An 18,476-nucleotide genomic window follows, 5' to 3' on the forward strand; every position below is an offset into this window, starting at 1 on the left:
TACACATGCTTTTTGATTCTACAAATTAAACGTTGCGGTTTACATGATGACAAATGTTTTTTTTCCGAAAACGGTGATCGATACTGGTCGCCAGGCGAAATACACGTGTCTCTCGAAAAATTATATTTTACCTGTATGACCTTTTGAATAGATTGCCTCCTCGCGGTGATCTTTTTTATCTAATTGTGTCCTGGCGCTTTATGGAGAGACACTGAAAATATTTACTTTAATATTTACGTGAGCCAATTAATTAAATTACTCCGTTGCAATTACTTCGATACGTAATAAAAAGTCTTGACATATATTCGAAAAAGCTATTGTGAGACCCAATAGTGTAATACGCGTCGCATTTTTCACAGATATACGTTCAATGGTACGTTTACGGCGCGTTTATAGCCCAATCATAATTGCTATTCATTACTGCACGTTGTTTGGTACGGCGATATACGGGCGATTGCCATTTGGAACCTGTCCAAAGTTATTATCACGATCTCACGCGTTTTCACTATGTCGTTACAGTATGCGGTAGACTGCGTACAAGCAATATCATGCAAATCTCGATTTCGCCGCAATTGTATCTTCCAGACAATTTAGACAATTGAATTCGTACAGAATTTGGCGTATTCTCTAACCAGTCTACTCGATTTTTATCTCGTTTAAAAATTCTACGTATATGTATCTCTCTCTTTGTGTGCGAGATTAAATTTTAACGTATTCAACGTTAACATTTAATGTTTAATGTAACAAAGCAAGGCACCCGTACTGTGTACTTCAGAATAATTAATTTTTTACATAAAACGGTTCTTTCAGACGTATTGTTTATTTACATACCCTCGAAACCATTTGTTGTCGAGCTAAAATCATGGAGCGTGGCGAAATTTGATAAATGTCAGGGTCGAGAGGTGGAATCAAATTTCATTTCGCCGCGACATTTTATGCGCCGCCAACGCGAAGTCATAACGAAAGCGCGAGGAGGAGCCGACTAACGAGAACGAATTTTATTTCGCGTTCGTATCCTCTCGGAGATAAACTCATTTTACGAGCGGGACAAATAGAAAAATCCGTGCGACGCGCCGCATTGTTCTCCCGCAAAAGTATGTCGTATGATATAGGCGAAGTCGCGGTCAGAAGTTTATCGCGCTGCCGGGGATTTGTTGTCGAACAAACTGCAATTATCAAGTTACATCATTCAACTCTTAATGCAGGATGTTCAAGTGCCAAATACTAAATAAAAAATATTGGATCGACGTATCATTACAATACGATGATTTGATTGCATATACTTTGAGGTACCTACTATTGCTCTTGTGTAATTCTTTCAGATCGTTCGTCATGATACTTTTCTTAAATTCTATCAATGTAAATTTTTCTTTTTCTAAAATCAAGAATTTTGTCGAAAACCATAATCACGAGTGTGTTCTTTCTATAATTGTAATAGATTCAGCGAGTAGGAGCAGTACACGTTGTAAACTGGCGTGTAATGAGAGCTGATTTCTCCGACGGCAGCTGTCACGTGTAGCTTGTTGGCAAATGTCAGTTTCTGAGACAAACAAAAGGGAAATGACGCAGTTGTGTCGGACAGTTGCATGCATGCATCGCTTGCATCGATAATATTCCTTGTGGCTATGGAAACGTCGTCGCCGCGAATAAAACTACTCCGCATTCGCAAAACAGTCACCCTGATAAACCGACATATGTAAACAAGAGCAAAACGATCCTAAACGGAAGATATACATTAACGGAATAAAATAAGACGCAAAAAGTCAATACTTTTGGCTCTTGAAGTCTTTTGAAACCGGTATTTTTCAATTGTAAAACGGATACACGACTCTTTACAGTTTCGCCGAAGATCGGAACTTCGTCGAGACTGCTCGATTATGTTCGATTTGAAAGGAATATTCCCATAGATCAGCAGCGGGTTGACTCGTACGGTTAGCCGGGCCCTCGAGAATTCCTCGCGGCTGCACCGATGGCGATTAACCGTCAGGCTAATGCCAAATGCCCGCATATAACGCCGGACGCGAGGATAATACCGGATGCACCGTGCGGCGGAGCGGTCGATCGGACGGGCAGCCGTAAATAAACGGATAACGATAGCTCTCGTATCTCCGTGGCGCGAGCGTGAGCAGACGTTTCCGAATCGCGCGTTTACGCACAACGGATTGGACAGCTATGTAATTTCGAGGTGCTGGAGGAGAAGCGAGGCCAAAGCGATATTGCATTCACACGGAACCATGGAGAATCATATGCGCGCGACGAGTAATTCGTACTTTCATCATTTTGTATTGTCGCGCGAACACTGAACGCGAGATGTTGCGTTTAAAGATAAGATCGTGCAATGCGGTGATTATGAGAAAAATAAAATAACTCTCATGATAATAATTCTCTGTTAAAAATGGATAAAAAGCGCGGAAAAATAATGAGGTGAATTCAAAACGGGAGTAAATCAAGAGAGAATTAATACCGAAATTCGATATAATTATTCTAATTAATTTCATTAATATAATTGATGGAATGTTTGCTCTTCCATAGAGGTGGTTTACTATAATAAAATTGAGTTCATTAATTACCATACTGATCTAAATTGATTGCACTTAATTCCCAAATATTTGCACATTGTAAAGTAAAACTAGGTCATTTTCTGTGATTTCGAGATAAGTTCTCGACCGCGTGGGATAAAATTTAATTTCTCTACTTAAAAGTGTGAGCGGAAAGGGTCCTGTCGCGCAAGAGCGCTACGTTGCAAGGCTTTACGTGGCATGAGGCCGGGCTTTCTATTTTATCCTTTTACTTTCGAATCCGGTCGCTTAAGTAAGCGTGTTACTTTTGCGTATGCTCTCTCGCTGGCGCATCCATGCATCGCGCAAGCTATCGGAATCGAATTAACGTCCCTTTACGTTCGCGCAAGGACACTTCAGACTGGTAGAACCAATCCAAATTGTTACGCCGCGCCGCCGCGGCTCAAAGGATCGTTTCGGGCCCTTGAGCAGGGCCCCGCCGATGACGCGACGTTCTCTGCACGATCACTGGAGCAGAAACGACGTCTCGCTAATATACGTTAACTTTCGGGAAACGTAATTGCCGATATTGCTCGTTGAACTCTTCGGATGATTGATCAATTCGACGCGATAGTTTCGATTACAATCAATGGCAATGACATTGTATATCAACATATGTTACAACATATTGCAACACCTCTTGTTATATAGCGATAAAAAGTCATCAAAATTACAGAATAATTTTCTGATATTAATCTGCATAAATTTTCTCATATCATGTCTTTATTTTAATTTAATCTTAACTTTAATCAATTCGCATCGTTTCTAAAATTTCTCTTAAAAATGCTTACAATGTAAAAAGTAAAATTTCACCTCCGTTTGATTTTACATTACATGAGAAATGATTTTATACTTCTTTAAAAAAGTATGATAATTACGAGTATAATTTTTCTAATTGATTCTGAATCATTTCTCAGAGATTGATTTTATCCGCCAGAACGGAACAGTTTCTAGCAGTTTCGCGTAAAACGGCGTTTGCCACGATTCCCGGCACCTATTATCGGTTTCGTCAGCAATATTGCCCACGTACCAGCGATCTTGTAACGGCGAAAGTATCAACTACGGTTATTTCCAGCTGTTTACTTCCATGCCGCGTGGTCAACGCAAGCAATTACACTGTGCAAAGTTTAGCCAGAGTTGCTCCAATTTGCACTCAGCAACAGAAAGGAGGCTGTTATATGCAGAGTGGACAGCGAATGCCTATCCTGTTCGAAATATTCGGTTTTTAAGTGTTTCCGTGTTATTTTTTCTTACAGATATAAATCAGAAGACCGGAGAAGTTTACGATTAAACGTTCTCTCTTCGAAAACTATAATTTGTTTTCTCCTGTCTTGTGATAATATTGATTATTTAAACTTTAAGAGAAGTCGACTTCGAAATGTAGAAAATCGAGAACATTGAAAAGAGTTATTAAACGATTGACTATTCGCCAACTCGTGGCAGTAAAAGTTCAACGAAAATCATTTATATAATATGCTATTTCTAATGTAATTTTATGTTGTAAACATTTTTAAGAGAAAATTTCCTGTGGAATTTAAATTTTCATCTCAGTTTCCATACAAGTTTAAAAAACAAAAGAGATAGTAATCAGATAATTATTTATGGCATACTATAACGCTTTACCACACGTTCGTTCATTATACCATGTTGTTCCGTAATACCGCTTAACGTTTATTAACGTTTAATAACGTTTACAGCTTGGGCCAATGTTATCTGATAGCCCTGCGCGATGTTCAACTAACTTTTTAATGGATAATGAACTTGTTATCGTATACCCCCCCATCCTACGGATATTTAAATTTGTTGGCTAATTACACGGACTTTATTTTTTGCTCGGTTATTACCGTGATTTCGGTATCGCAAATGGCGGTATTTTCCCATAGGGAGTTAATTCAGCTAATTTCGGGACGCAAACCTCTTTACACAGCTATTTTATAATGCGATCGGTATACGATAGATAAATATGTTAGCAAGTGCGCTGAAGCTAAAATAATTAAAAATCTACTGCAACTGATGGTTAAGTAACATAAACAATTTTTTAATTAACTAATTTTTTTATTTAAGCCAATCTCTGAAATTAATTTAAATATCCCTTAATATATGTACATATGCGTTACGAGAACTATTCTCCTTTAAGGATGGTCACGAGACTTACGAAAATCGTTCTTGTCTGAAAGCGATCGCCTGTTATTCGAATTCGTTCGAATGAAATTCCGATCGCCTGCCCAAGCCTTTGTCCTGAAGCAGGTCTCGTGCTGGATTTGAGGAATTTATCAATATAATCGGATTCATTCTTCCTCTCGGTGTGGTGGTTGGCAAAAGAATCATTATGCCAGCCGGTATTTCGAAAAAATTCGTACGCGCTTACGTCAAGCATCCAAAAAATGTTTACCCGCGTAGAATTCTCGATCTTCAATTATCGAATTGCATTGAAAGTACACAAGACGTCCCGCGATCACCAGCTTTTTGCTAACGACTAAACCTTCGACGACTAAACCTCGCAAAAACTCCCACATTTTATATTAACGTAAAAAAACGAAGCGAAAAAGGACCGGATATCGTTTTTCATGAGCTCGCTGAAATATAACGCGCGTGGCACTATTGATTCACACTCGTTGCCATCAAAATAAACCAATAATTTTTTGACACCACTATTTTTTTCATACGGTTTTGCGACGTTACTCACAATACATATACGAGGGTTGTTCAAAAAGTTTCCGAACTTTGGCTTTATAATTTTTGGAGATTTAGTTACAACTTTACTTAGTCGGCTTATTGTTAGTTAGGAGATAAGGCTGACTAAGTTGTAAGTAAATCCCAAGACAAAGTTGGGGAAGCTTTTGAACAGCTCTCGTACATATCTTGGTTGCAGCGAGAACATTATTCGTATCGTGACGCAGCCACGTTTCGCGAATATGCGAGTCACCACCATTATTATCGGCCATCATTCGACCTGGTACTTACAGTGCACTCTCAGCTTCCATCGGTCCTCGATACCGGCTTCCGGCAGCTTCGGATTCTCGGCACGACACACCAGGAACTTCCCCTCGTCCTCCACCGTCGGCGTGAATTGCAGACTCACGCCGTCCTGCAATTGCGAATAGCAGTCATTCGTCTTCGTTGCTCGCTCGGGATACTGATTTATCAGAAGTTCCTACGAAGCTCGCTTCGCGCCTTTTAAGCGGATTGACACAGTCGAAATTTTCAATAATCCTTTTTGCAATCATTTTTCTCTATTGATTAATCGTTATTAACATTAAAGCATACATTTTGACATATCTGTGTTGATCTGTGCAAAATGTGAGAAAATATAAAATCATAGATTAAGATTAGAGGTAGTAGATAAATAAATAATAATTTCCATTCTAACGGCTAATCGCATTTAACGCATCAAATCAGAATAAATGTAACTAAACTTTAAATTTATATAATGCCGAATTTCATATCATTGCAACCTCCCGTTACTCTATCACATTGATTTATCCCTGCTTCGCAGTATAAATATAATCGTCGTTTTTTGCTTATATAATATCTCATTATGGAGATTACAATCAGGACGAATCGTAACGCAAGAAGTACAGAGAATAAACGATTTTCATAACATTTCCGTGTCGCTTTCCAATTTTTTTTTCACTCTCTCGTCTCTCCCTCTGTGATGGGAAAATTGCGGTCGCGCTGCATTTTTTGTTTTATCGTCTCACATAACTAGCAGCTCGCGCTGTTTACGAGACTTTAAACACGGCGCCGAACAGCCCAGCAAAGCGTACGTTTTATCGTAACAGTGAGACCGTACATTTTTCAAACGCGAACAATGGACGCGTGAAATGTTAAAATAAATACGTGCGTTTTCGTTTCCAGAAATGTGACCGTGTTTGCTTTCGCGCGCGTGGTCGCGCTCGCGAAAACCCGGAGTCGAAAATTTACGGGATATAATATCGCTTTAGCATTATTATTTTCGAAGCTTTTTCATTTACAAGTTATATTTGAGGGGTCACCGCGTATATCATTCTTTCTTTTTTTTTTACAGCACAATTTTCTCGGACTTTATGACGATTCTTTTATCATTTGTACACGTGACTTCTCCGGGAACGCCCTTTTTCGAGAGCTTGTAAAATCGATAACAGGCGCTCTGATTAGAATATCATCGGAAGATGCAGGGAAATAAGCGCGATTCACGGCAACAGGAACGCGACACGACGATTTCTCGCCTCGACAAAATTGATTTAATGCAAATTGCGAAACTGCACTGAATTTCGGTGACTAAACGCGACTGTTCCAGGTATTAATCCCGTTCCGTAAAATTTCCATGACAATCGAATCGTTGCCACGAGGGAGTTCGCGTAATGCTTCCTTATTTCGCACGGAGTTTGCTTCCGAGGAAAGAGAGCCGGGGTCGCGAATACCCGATTTTTCCCCATCGAGAAAAATCGACCACGTCATCGCATTAATGACGCTCCATCGGTCCTGCTTCTCCGATGAAATTTTCACTCTCATCGTGTAGCGGAAAAAAATGCGCCCTTTCAATCCATTTTATTTCTCAATTTACACGTCACAATGTTAAATTGAATTTTTTACAAGCTGCGCAGATATTATTTATTAATGATATTATTATTAAAGCACGTCGTATCCTCGATATATTACTGTTGATATCGTATCATTACGTGAAAGAACTTTCGTAATTAATCTTACGCAACGGACATTAATCTTCCGCAATTATATTACATGCAATTTTGCAAATTAGAATGCGCACATTAAATTATATATTTAAATTAGACAACTACTGTTATGCATTAATTTAAAGGTATCCCGAATTGTAAAACCATCAGAAAAATAACAAAAACGATTAAAAACAATGTGTCCCGTGATGGAAATTATTGTAAGTTTTTAATATCGCGAAGTTTTATTTGACTACTGCGCGTAGTGAAAAATTTTCTTACGTACTATTCTTAAACTTTTATTAAAACTTCAATAAAAATATTTTTAATACAGCCGTTTTATTTATATACAAAACTATCAATCCGTTTAAAAATCCTTCCATACATCGAGCGAAATGAGTATTGCTGTAACTAATTGATATCTCATCGTGGAAAAAGAATGGCAAGAACGTGGAGCGAGTTATATCTCTCCGCTCTTTGAAATGCCGCATTTCAATTTCAAATATCGTATCGACGTACGCTCGACGGAAACGTAAACGGCCAGCTTGAACGAAAAACGAGATATGTGTCGCGCTATCCAGAGGAACGCGCTCTCGAGAACGCGCTTCTTCACGGAATTTATGACGACACAGCCCAAAATTTCGGTACCGTTACTCATGCAGATTCGCGGACGGAAAATATGCGCGGATGCAGACCATGTGTGTGGTTTCGTGCGCGAGTGTGTACGTATACATGGGCGTGCGTGCATCCACCTTTTCTCGTCGCACCGCCCTGCACATCAAATTCCAACCCTCCTGGTATTTTCCGTTTTCCTACATTCTTTTCTTGTCTTTTCCTTCGCTTTTTCACCCACTTTTTCTACGTTAATGTCGCACTTTCGGTTTCCCGCGCGAGTTGGTCGAAAACAATAGGAAAAATGAACATAAGGATAAAAAAAGAGGAAAGCAAGACTCGGCGAGCTCTGGGAAAAATTAAAATCAAATCCCTATCGGGTAGGTAGGTGCTTGGGCTGGCTGGTCTCGGTTGTGTGCCGGCCACGTTCCCGGAATTCAAAAAAACTTCGACCGGAGTTTACCGGCGAAAATTCCGGCAATGTCTTAGCCGGTAGTACGGAATTTTCGAAATTCCGGTTCGCATGGTCGGATTACGCTGCTGCGTATCCCATGCATCCTGTATAAGATTATGCGTTTAATTAAGGGCGACTCGCAAGTCGGCCAACAACTATATGGATAATAGAGCGCAATATAATGTGTAATAATAGATAAAAATGATTTAAAAAATCAGTAGATAATCAAAACAAGAAGAAAATACTATTTTTTTAAGCACCAAATCAGTCCGTGAGTATTTTTGACGAATTTTGAAATAAAATAAATCAAATATAGGTCATCTTTTAATTAATAGTGTGAAAACATTTCTTTATATATATTATTAATTTTGTTTCTCTAACTCACAATTTTTTTATTCTATCAGAAAAATTAATGACACCAAACGTGTCTGTATAAATTTACGCAAATACATTTGAATTTATGGACTAATTCATTAATTCTATTCAAATCGATATCCTTTATGCCCGAGAGAATAAACTAACATTTTGACAGAATATCCTGTCCATTTGCAAAACGTAATTGTTCGTTATGTAGGTAAGACGCAATTTGCGTAGCGCATTCCACTCCTTTGTGCAACGCCACTGTTACGATCCCCGTGAAAGGCCCGGGATTAACGTCTTCTTACCTACGTGATGGAGACACGGATGGGAGGAAGGGCCATAGAGACAGAGAGCCCTTCCATCTTTCCCATGTACATACACACCTCGCAAATGTATACACACACCGACGTTTGTGTACGGACAAAACCACAGCACGGATCCGCTCGCTCGGAAACTCGCCTGTGTCTTCAGTTACCCGGTATATTCGCCCCCGAGCAAGAAAGGTTTCCACAAGGCTTTGCCTCGCACATGTTAAATACATTTGTGCGGTATCACGCGGTTAACGATGTTTCACCGTCATGGAGTCATCCGCTAGTTAGCCGACTTAAAAAAGCGAACGAAATTCCATTGTAGACCGCCGGCTCTCTATATAAATAAAATTACCATCTACTATCGACCGAAAAAAAATTTGAAAAATTCATCGCTTATTAAGGCTAAACGAGAAATGCATTAATCGAACGCCCTATATAATAAAATTACAGCAGAATTCAAATAGTACGACGCGAATAGCGAATATTTCTCGTGCGTTTCGGAAACGTCGCGTCGCCGGAATTTTTTAAAACTATTTCTATCACGATTCTCTCTTGCCAGAAAATAGATGCCAGGAAGGCGCGATTATATTTTCGTATTTCCTATCTTAATACAAAGGAATGCGCGTCTTATTCGTAAGATGAATATTTGTCGCTCGTTCTATTCGCCTTCCGAGAGGCGAAATAAATGCGCGGTCGTTTCTTCACGTTGCGCTCTTTATTCCTCGTCTCCATCTGCCGCGTTAAAAGCTCGACGTAGGAGAGCACATGTGCGCATCAACGAGTCACGCTCGCCTTCTGGCCGACGCAATAGCCAGTAGTAATACTCCTTGGACCGGATCAGACTTGCGACGAGATAGATAGCTGCTGGCATCGAAAGCCTTTCAGGTTATTGCTGTCACGAGCAGCAGCGAACGTTGAAGTACGTAAATGCGGCTTAGTGCCACCGTGGTGGACTCGATAAAATTTAGTAGCCAGTGTTGCCACTGGAGAAAGTCGCCACCGCCTCGTACGAGGTGTAGAATGTAAGACGCGGTGAAATTGCAATCGAGAGCTCCGATCCTTTTGCTTTCATTGTCTGCTCTACTGTCTGCATGTCAATCGAATTATTAATATAAAATTGTCGAAAAAAATTAACGCATTTTTCTTAAAGATCTACAGATCTGAACAAGTGCATTCAGCATGCGTGTAAAAGAACAAGTCCGTCCAACAAGTATTTTCGAAATCTCTGAATCTAAAAAAAAATAAAAAAGAAAGCCTATTCATATAAATGCCATTTGACTCAAGCTGCTATCTGCACTTAGACGTACTCGTTTCCACAATGTCGTTCAAGTATTCGCAATTAGATATGCCTGCCGGAAACTTTTAGCAGAAAGCTCGTGTAATAAATTTTACTGCGCGCAAATTGCGCGACGACCGCTTTCATTACACGTGCTTTCTCGTCAAATAAGCTCCGCAGGGAATGAGCTTTTAATTGTAAAGCGCAGCAACGGATATCTCGTTGTTCGCGAGCGATTTTTAATATATCCAAAAGCGTTGAGTTTCCAAGAGAGATGAGGTTTTTAATTTGTTTCTGTAAACGTGCGCGCGTAAACGGCCATCATTTTACTCCTGTAATATCTCGCCGTGCCTCGTTATATTATCTTTATTGCGTTTGTCTCGGACAATTTTTCGGACTCGCTCGCGTATCGCACGACGCTATATATGCTGCACTATTACGATTATTATATTTCTGATAAATTCCTCTCGCTCTTCGCGCGACGGCTCATGATCAAATTCCGCATATAATAACGCAGTATTGAAATTATTTATGCGGCCGATTAATTCCTCATGATTGTCATCATTGTCGCGTAAAATTGCGCGGCGAGGACAAAGGCCTTGCGCTTCTCGCGAATATTAAATGAGGAACATGCTGCTGGAATTCGTCGAATTTATCGAGCTATGTGAAGTGTATTAGAAATCAAATAAACGCAAATTATTAATGGAAAAATGTGACCGTACGTGGCGATCTTATATTTTGTCAAATTGAGCTGAAAAAATGACCGAAAAACGCTATAATAAAGATATTTTTCGATACTTTTTATTTATGAGAATGATTATTCTCATAAATACCTACATACATACGTACATGCGCACGACACATTGATTACTTTCATATGTCTATTACTATATCGTTAATAGTTTGAGTAAAAAAATAGAGAGGAAAGAGAGGATTTTTTCACAAAAAGTGTCGACCGAAAAAATGCTACAAAAATTGCAAGGAATATTGGATTTTGCATTTTTTGTTGTCAAGTCGAATAACGAGAGACTGACGACATACCGAAAGCGGCTGTGAAATGCCGACAATGAGAAATTTCCGGCCGGTCGAAAAATAATAATTCACCGCGTGCCGCGCGCGCGTAAATGGAACTTTCGTTTCGTGACGCATATTTCTCGTCGGGCGAGATATCGTGCGGCATATTTCCACTGGCGGAGCGACGCGGCTCGTGATAAAACTGTGAGTCTAATAACTCGTGATGATAAAATCCGTCGACTAAATAATGCGCGAAACTACGACAAATTAGTACTCGAGATGCCCCCATCTGCCCGTGAATTATTACAGAGGAACTACGATTCTATCCGAAATTGAATCCAAATCAAAATAATTTGCCATCAATCAATATTTTCACGTGCTAAAAAGGAAGAAAAAAGATTTTAAGAATATATGAAATATCCGCTTTTTCAGAATCATCATTGCTGTTTAGCTGTAACAATTATTTAAATTTCTACACGACGAGAGTATCGATGGATGAGAACGTTTATAATTTTTGTACAACTAAATAAAAAACAGTATGTCCGAAATATCCCAACTGGAATTAAAGAGTAAGACCGAGACGGATTATACGGAACGTCCCGGTGTTCTTCTCACGACGTATTCGTACTCAACATCCCGTAAAAATAATATGGTTGAGGGATCGTCACGTTTTGCGTGCCGCCCATGCCACGTTGGATGTGTACTACTACTCCTTAATCCAGTAGTACAGCTCGAGCAAGCGTGAAGACAGTCTTATGGTCCAGTGATGTTTCAACCGTGCGGATAAAAAAGATGAAAAGGGTATTAACGTTAAGTAAATGCATTTGCTTTCATGTAGCGAAATGTATGCCGAAATTTACTTTAGCGCTTCTTTTTACCTGGTAAGATGTAATCTACAAACGCGATTACATAAGTCGTTTGCCAGTTGCTTCAATGTTAGACTTCCTCCTCTTGGCTTACACTCGTTTAAAATTAACGACTGGTAACGACTTCCACGTTAAGTACCTTTCTGAGCTATTTCTCCTCTTCAATACTTTAAATAATCCTTGAAATTAAAAAGTTCTTTAGACCGGTTTCCAGTGAAGTTCAATGAAATTTTAATTTATGAACTAATTGCTATAGATATTGTATTTTGAGAGATAAAAAATTATGACGCATTAAATGTTCATCAAAGAAGTTGGCAAATAAGGAAAATGGGGAAAAGATCTACCTTTTAGACGCACGATTTTTAGATCTTCCATAAATTTTTTATGACGTACGTAGCTGCAAGGGGCCTTTGTCTACCTGGCAGCTACCTGATAACGTATTTAACAGATGTGTGGCACGTTTATCCTCGAGCGGGTTAATTTACATAGGAGTCGAGTGCATGGTTGTAGGCGCGAGAAGCGTTTTAAGGTCAATTTATATTCGCTGGTAGCATAACTGACGCGATAAGATAATACCTTTTCACGGAAAAGGTATTATCCGATGTCGTGTATTCTATATGCATATATAAGACGAAAAGTCTTAAGAAATAGTTTCTGGTAATAATCTATTATTTAAAAAATAAATATTTTCAACGTCTTTCCCTTTCACTTCAATTAATAATATAAATATGTATTGCATGAATATCAATACCAAACAAAGAGCACAAATATATCTAATATCAGTTTTGTAATTTAAGTTTATTTTTATTATACTTGAGATTTCTCTTCTCGATTATCACAAGCGATAGCCATGAGTATAAGTAATAACCGACACTTGTCGTTTTCGATATTCGATTTGCATTACGTGCATTTCGGATAAATAGAACTGTCACATAAAAATAAAATTCCACGAAATTTTCGATTGACAGCAAATGCTGTAATGTCACGTGAAAATATAAATCGATTTTTATTCGCGTACTTTTATGTAGACTTCCTACCTTTTCTTGAACGCTCGCGTGCGTCACGACGCTGCATCGAAGCGTCAGTTATTGTCGTCGTTACTATCGTTATTACTCTCGTCGCCACCATCTCTCTCGCAGATGGCCAAACACGCGTGAGGGTGATTGCCCGCGAGGGCTCTTTCCCTATAGACTAATAGATTCCACGAATTAGGCATCGCCATCCGAGCCATCGTCGTTGCCGGCGCCATCAAGACAACGTCGGTGATGCCTTAACCCAAGGACCGGCGATGTCTGATTAAACACGGAGCAATTCCCTTAAAACGGCGCGATAGTGCCGGGCTATCAACCCCGAAAAGAGGGAGAGAAAGGAGGAAGAAGACGAGGGTGAGAGAGAAAGAGAGAGAAAGGGAGCCGATCCGTGTTTATCCATTTTATTCGGATCGATCCAGCATCCCCCACGAGAACCGTTTGGTCGCACAAGAGTGCCTCGATTAATGGAATATCCTCTTTGTACGCTTTTCCAATAATCGATTAACGAGTAAAGAATTTCATGTTTCCTTTCTGTAACGCGTCATTCTATAACAATCTCTAACAAGGCAAGTTCGCGCTTGGTGAACGTGATATTTTAATAAGATCCGCGAGTCAAATTAAAGTAAGCTTATGAGAAAGTTCCATATTTGAATTGTTACGCGGCGTATCCTTTTTCTTGAGTTTGTTTTCCAGAGCATTTTCGATGATAAAGGCTTGCAACAGTGATTCCTAAAATTATTCTAAATTCCATGTATGTATTCGAAATTGATGCGCCGATACTGGCAACATTCAAATCGCGTATCTAATTATAATTGAACTTAAGCGGGGGGAGAGAAGCGCGCAACGCGGACAAATATTTCTATAGGCGATCCGTGATCCCCATTCGCCATCATTAATTATCCCAAAACACACGATTGTCCCGGCCAGTGATCGAACGCGTGTTGACAAACATGTTTAGCAAACGCGCAGCGCAATGCTATGCAATTCATGCGGGCCGATTTTCGAGGCTACACTTCCTCGAGCATCATTATACATTCGTCGGCGACGATTATTGATGACACCGATCCCGATCAATCCAACGCTCCCAGATGGCTCGCGATCGCAATTACACGGACGCGCCGATAAATTATTATCAAGCTGTCTGTCACCCCCATGAAACTATTAATTCAGTCGCGCCGGTGCATCGACGCGCCGATAAATTATCACGGCCGTCCGCTCGTGCGTCTCTCTCCGCGCATACACATGCCCCTATACCCTTCTTTTTTATGTACATATTTTCTTTCTGCAATATTCGCGGCGTTATTTAACGACCGGCCGTTTAATGAAAATTTTCCCGGTCGGAACGGGGCATTCATCGCGCCGACAAGATCCTGACATGACCGATGATTTATTTGTTTCGACGACACGGTCGTGGCTTTTCGATGCAATCACCCGGCAAAATGTCAAAATGTTTCGATAGATCCACGGACGTTCGCGATATTCGGCTTTGGATACCGAGTATCTTCCGTATCGATAGTTTTACCGTATTATCGAAATTTGAAAGATGAAAAATCGTGGTGCGGAATAATTCTGAAATCGTCTGTGCATTTCCGCAACGCATGTCAATTATTCTATTGATTTTTGTTATTAACTTGTGTGCGGTGTAAACTTTTTCTTTATTTATTACAAACAATAATATTACCAAATTAGAGAACAATGCCGATAGCCATTTAATATTGAATGAGAGAAAACATATCTGTGAAATTGATGCACACCTAAGCAGATACAGTGTAATGTTTTTATCACGTGCAGTTTTTATTATTGAGTTTAATTTTCCAAACAATTTCAATTAATTTCCGCATTGTTTTGAAACAACATCCCAGCAAAAGGTAACTAAATTACTAAAAATTACAACAATCAGTAAAAATTTTCCGCGCTCGTGATGCTCTTTTAACGGAAATAATTTAAAAGCGTACGGATATCCTAATTAATTGCCACAATTGTACACGTAGTCGCTTTGTCTCGAATGCGCACTGGGGGCTAACACACTCGATTCTGTTATGCGAATGCTCGCGTTTGTAGGTTCTCGTGCTGATTTCATTAAAGTCCGAGTCGATTTTTTTTTTTTTTTTTTACAAGAGATTGGGTACACCGACTATTCTGCATTGGAATAACATTCTCATTTTAATTAAAGTAGTTTGAATGAACAGAGCATGCTAGATATACTGCATTATCTTCCAATTTTAAGTATTAAAAACCAACTTAGAGAAACTGTTTCAGTATTAAAACGTTAAATCAATTTCTTCAGATTCGATCTTAACTTAAAGTCAAATTTTAAATAAAATTGTATATAAATTTTACAATATATATAAATTTTAATGATGAAGAAAAGATATTCAATTCAGAAATTCAAAAGAAGTCTTGGGAATGATGAGCTTTTTCCGCTTAGCGGAATTTTCGGCGAAAAATCAACTCCGAATTTATCAAATAGTGATAGCTGCAGATTTGCAGAATAAGTGTGGAGTATTCTGTATACGTTCTATTACTCTCTGAAGACTGCTAGAAGTCTTTATATAAAAGAACCCTCAGTTCATCGTCCCTCTTCGTAAATACACTCTTCGTCTTTCTGCCGACATAATCGAGAGGAAAATACGTTTTTCCGTACACGGCACGTGTATGGGGAATCCAATCCTTCTTAGGGTGAAATAGAAGGTTCTCGCGAGTACCTCGCAATAAAGATGTTTCTTATATATTTTCAACATATGACTTTCTCTTATATTATCCCGGAGAGATAGAGAAAAAGAGAAAGATGGAGAAGAGAGAAAGACAGACGTTCTCTTAAAAAAGAAAGAATCTTATTGCTTGCAACTCGCTACGTCTCTATATTAAAACAAGCATCATCTCTGCTTCTAGATCGACAGCTGTGAAGAAAAACGCGTATCTTGTTCGATATAATTAAGTTATCAATTACAAGTTGAGAGAAGTAAAGCTATCGCCTATCGATTTTATCTCGAAGATACGCGAGTCCAATCCATCCGTCAAATCGCAAAGAATATCTGCGTGAAATTCTTTCGCTGTATAGCGTCTCCCGCGGGAAGAGGATCAAAGACGTTAGGACTTTACCTGTCCCGACGATGAGGGGAAAGACGAGCTGGATTTATAAGATGGCAGCCGATTTCTTTCGAGCCCCCCCAGTTTGGCCGACATACGAGAAACTTTCTCCGCGATTATTCGCCTCTCTGTTTCATCCCCGAGGATTTTGCCGACTGTTATCCCGATATCCGGGACGATCTCCTTTAAGGGACGCTTTAAGGAACGAGCTTGGCAACGAGTCCGAGATGGATGTTACAGAGGAATGTTCGAACGCGCGCGTTCTTTGAACCGTCTTGCACAAAGATCCCCTGCCGTAAAAATTATAAAATTTCGATCTGCCACGTACAGAATTCTACGCATGAGCATTATACGTCAACCGTGCACCAGGCATCGAATGATTCGGTATTTGTGAACGGAAAAAGCGTAAAGAATCAAGTATCGAAAAAATCATCAAAGGCGAATTATGTGATGCCAACGTATAATTAGACAAACGGTCTTCTCGTAGTACGCTTTCGTGTTTAATCTCTATCTGTAACAGGCACTTTTAGTGCTTTTTCATTCGTGAAACCCTTCGACGCGCATGGACGAATGTACGTCTTTCAGAAGTAATAGAACCTAAAATTAGTGCGAGATCGTGCGAGTGAATCCCGACTGAATGGAATTGCGTTAGCCGTGTTTCAACAGTTCACAGAGCCATCCAAATTCCGACAGAGTTTACTCTCTCTCTCTCTCCAATTTCAATTAAAAGAAACGAAGAAAATATTTTTAATCTATTCTATTTCTAAATACATAAAAAATGTATTTAGTACCTATATGTGTCATATTTCAATATTAATAAAAATAGATTTAATTGAACAGGCATTTTGATAATGAAAATATAATACTGAATAATATAATATCTCGATAATAACATATTAACGTTCATTTTATAAAGGACGCAAATAAAATATGTATTTTATACATAATGCGAGATTCTGTCCGCGATCAATCTATTGATCGACTTGCACTTAACCGCGGCTTCCACTGCATCGGATTAAATTCTCTCTCAAAGGGAAGCAAATCGGTATAGATTTTTATTCCGATCTCTGGAGAGTGGCTTGAAGTTATGCCAGCCGACGCGAAAAACGATCTCCACGATAATACGTAAGACAGAACACGTCGAGAATTACGATCCCTGTCGCTGGCACGCTACCACGCCTGCCGCATCGTCGAGTAGGTATTTTTTTTTTTCAGAGCCATTCCTTTTTACGCGGAAAATTTTCTCCGCGTCGCTGTCCAACGCATTTCTCACGATTCTCGATTCTGCCTTAACCGTGCGAACGCGTGACAATGTAAAATCAATAACGGGATTCGGGATAATACCGATCGAACCTTTATCCGGTCAGAGAAACGTTCGCGGCTCTTTAACGCGGAAATAACTTGGAACGTTACCGAAGTAAAAATTCTTTTTGTTCTCTCTTCGGATGGTTTGTTCTAACACGAGATATTAAAAATCTGGTGCGTCACCGATTTTGTAACCGAGCGGTGCTATTGCCAAGCTTATAATGTCAAAATCGGGACGTAACGAAGAAAAGGGAGAAAAATATCCCGGAAATAATCACCACTGCGCGAGGTAATATCCCACGGAAGGACTTATCGCAATTATCAGGCGGACAGTTCCCCGTGATCCAATTAATTATCGGACGCGGTCCGAGATATTATCGCGCCGCGGCGGAAGCCCGGCGCGATCCTGGCGAACATCGTGTTGTTCCTTAACAGTTTGAAATTCGCTGTAGTTTTCGCAAAGCGAAACTTTCGAATTCAATTTGCGGCGTAAAAACTTACGGCGCGTATCCTCGCTCGCTAAGTAGCTTACGAGGTCTTTTATTAATGGAAATCGATTATTTCCGGTTGTCGCCCGCAACGTGTTATTATTACAAGACTGGGGCGCGAATAGTGCTAACAAAACTGTCGATCGCCCGATTTCGTGTGGTTATTTTTATCTCGATGTATTAATATCACAATCATATCATGGCTAAATAATATTATTTTCATTCTAAAAGTCACGTCAAAAATATCTTGATATTCATTAAATATAGTTTTTTCTTTTAATGGCGTTTATCACATCAGATATCATTAAAAAATTGATGAGTTATACAAATTTAGTTACTTGCACGTTTGTAAATGTGAATTTGAGATGCAAATAATAATATGGATTACAGATATATTACAGCATCCTTCAAACTATTATAAGAAACAAGTCGTAAGATTATTTCAATTACCACGCA

At 39.4% G+C, this 18,476-nt stretch overlaps 1 protein-coding gene across 1 annotated transcript in view; it reads right to left on the reverse strand.

The window, feature by feature from the left end:
* The window catches only part of LOC139822586 (nephrin), a 196,698-nt gene that overhangs the window by 59,122 nt on the left and 119,100 nt on the right, over window positions 1-18,476 (reverse strand). The window contains exon 12 of the mRNA XM_071794433.1: window positions 5,523-5,646. Within this exon, the coding sequence (XP_071650534.1) occupies window positions 5,523-5,646 (124 nt within the window). The remainder of the gene's footprint in view (window positions 1-5,522; window positions 5,647-18,476) is intronic.

Source organism: Temnothorax longispinosus, chromosome 11, assembly GCF_030848805.1.
Source record: "Temnothorax longispinosus isolate EJ_2023e chromosome 11, Tlon_JGU_v1, whole genome shotgun sequence".
Lineage (NCBI taxonomy): Eukaryota > Metazoa > Arthropoda > Insecta > Hymenoptera > Formicidae > Temnothorax > Temnothorax longispinosus.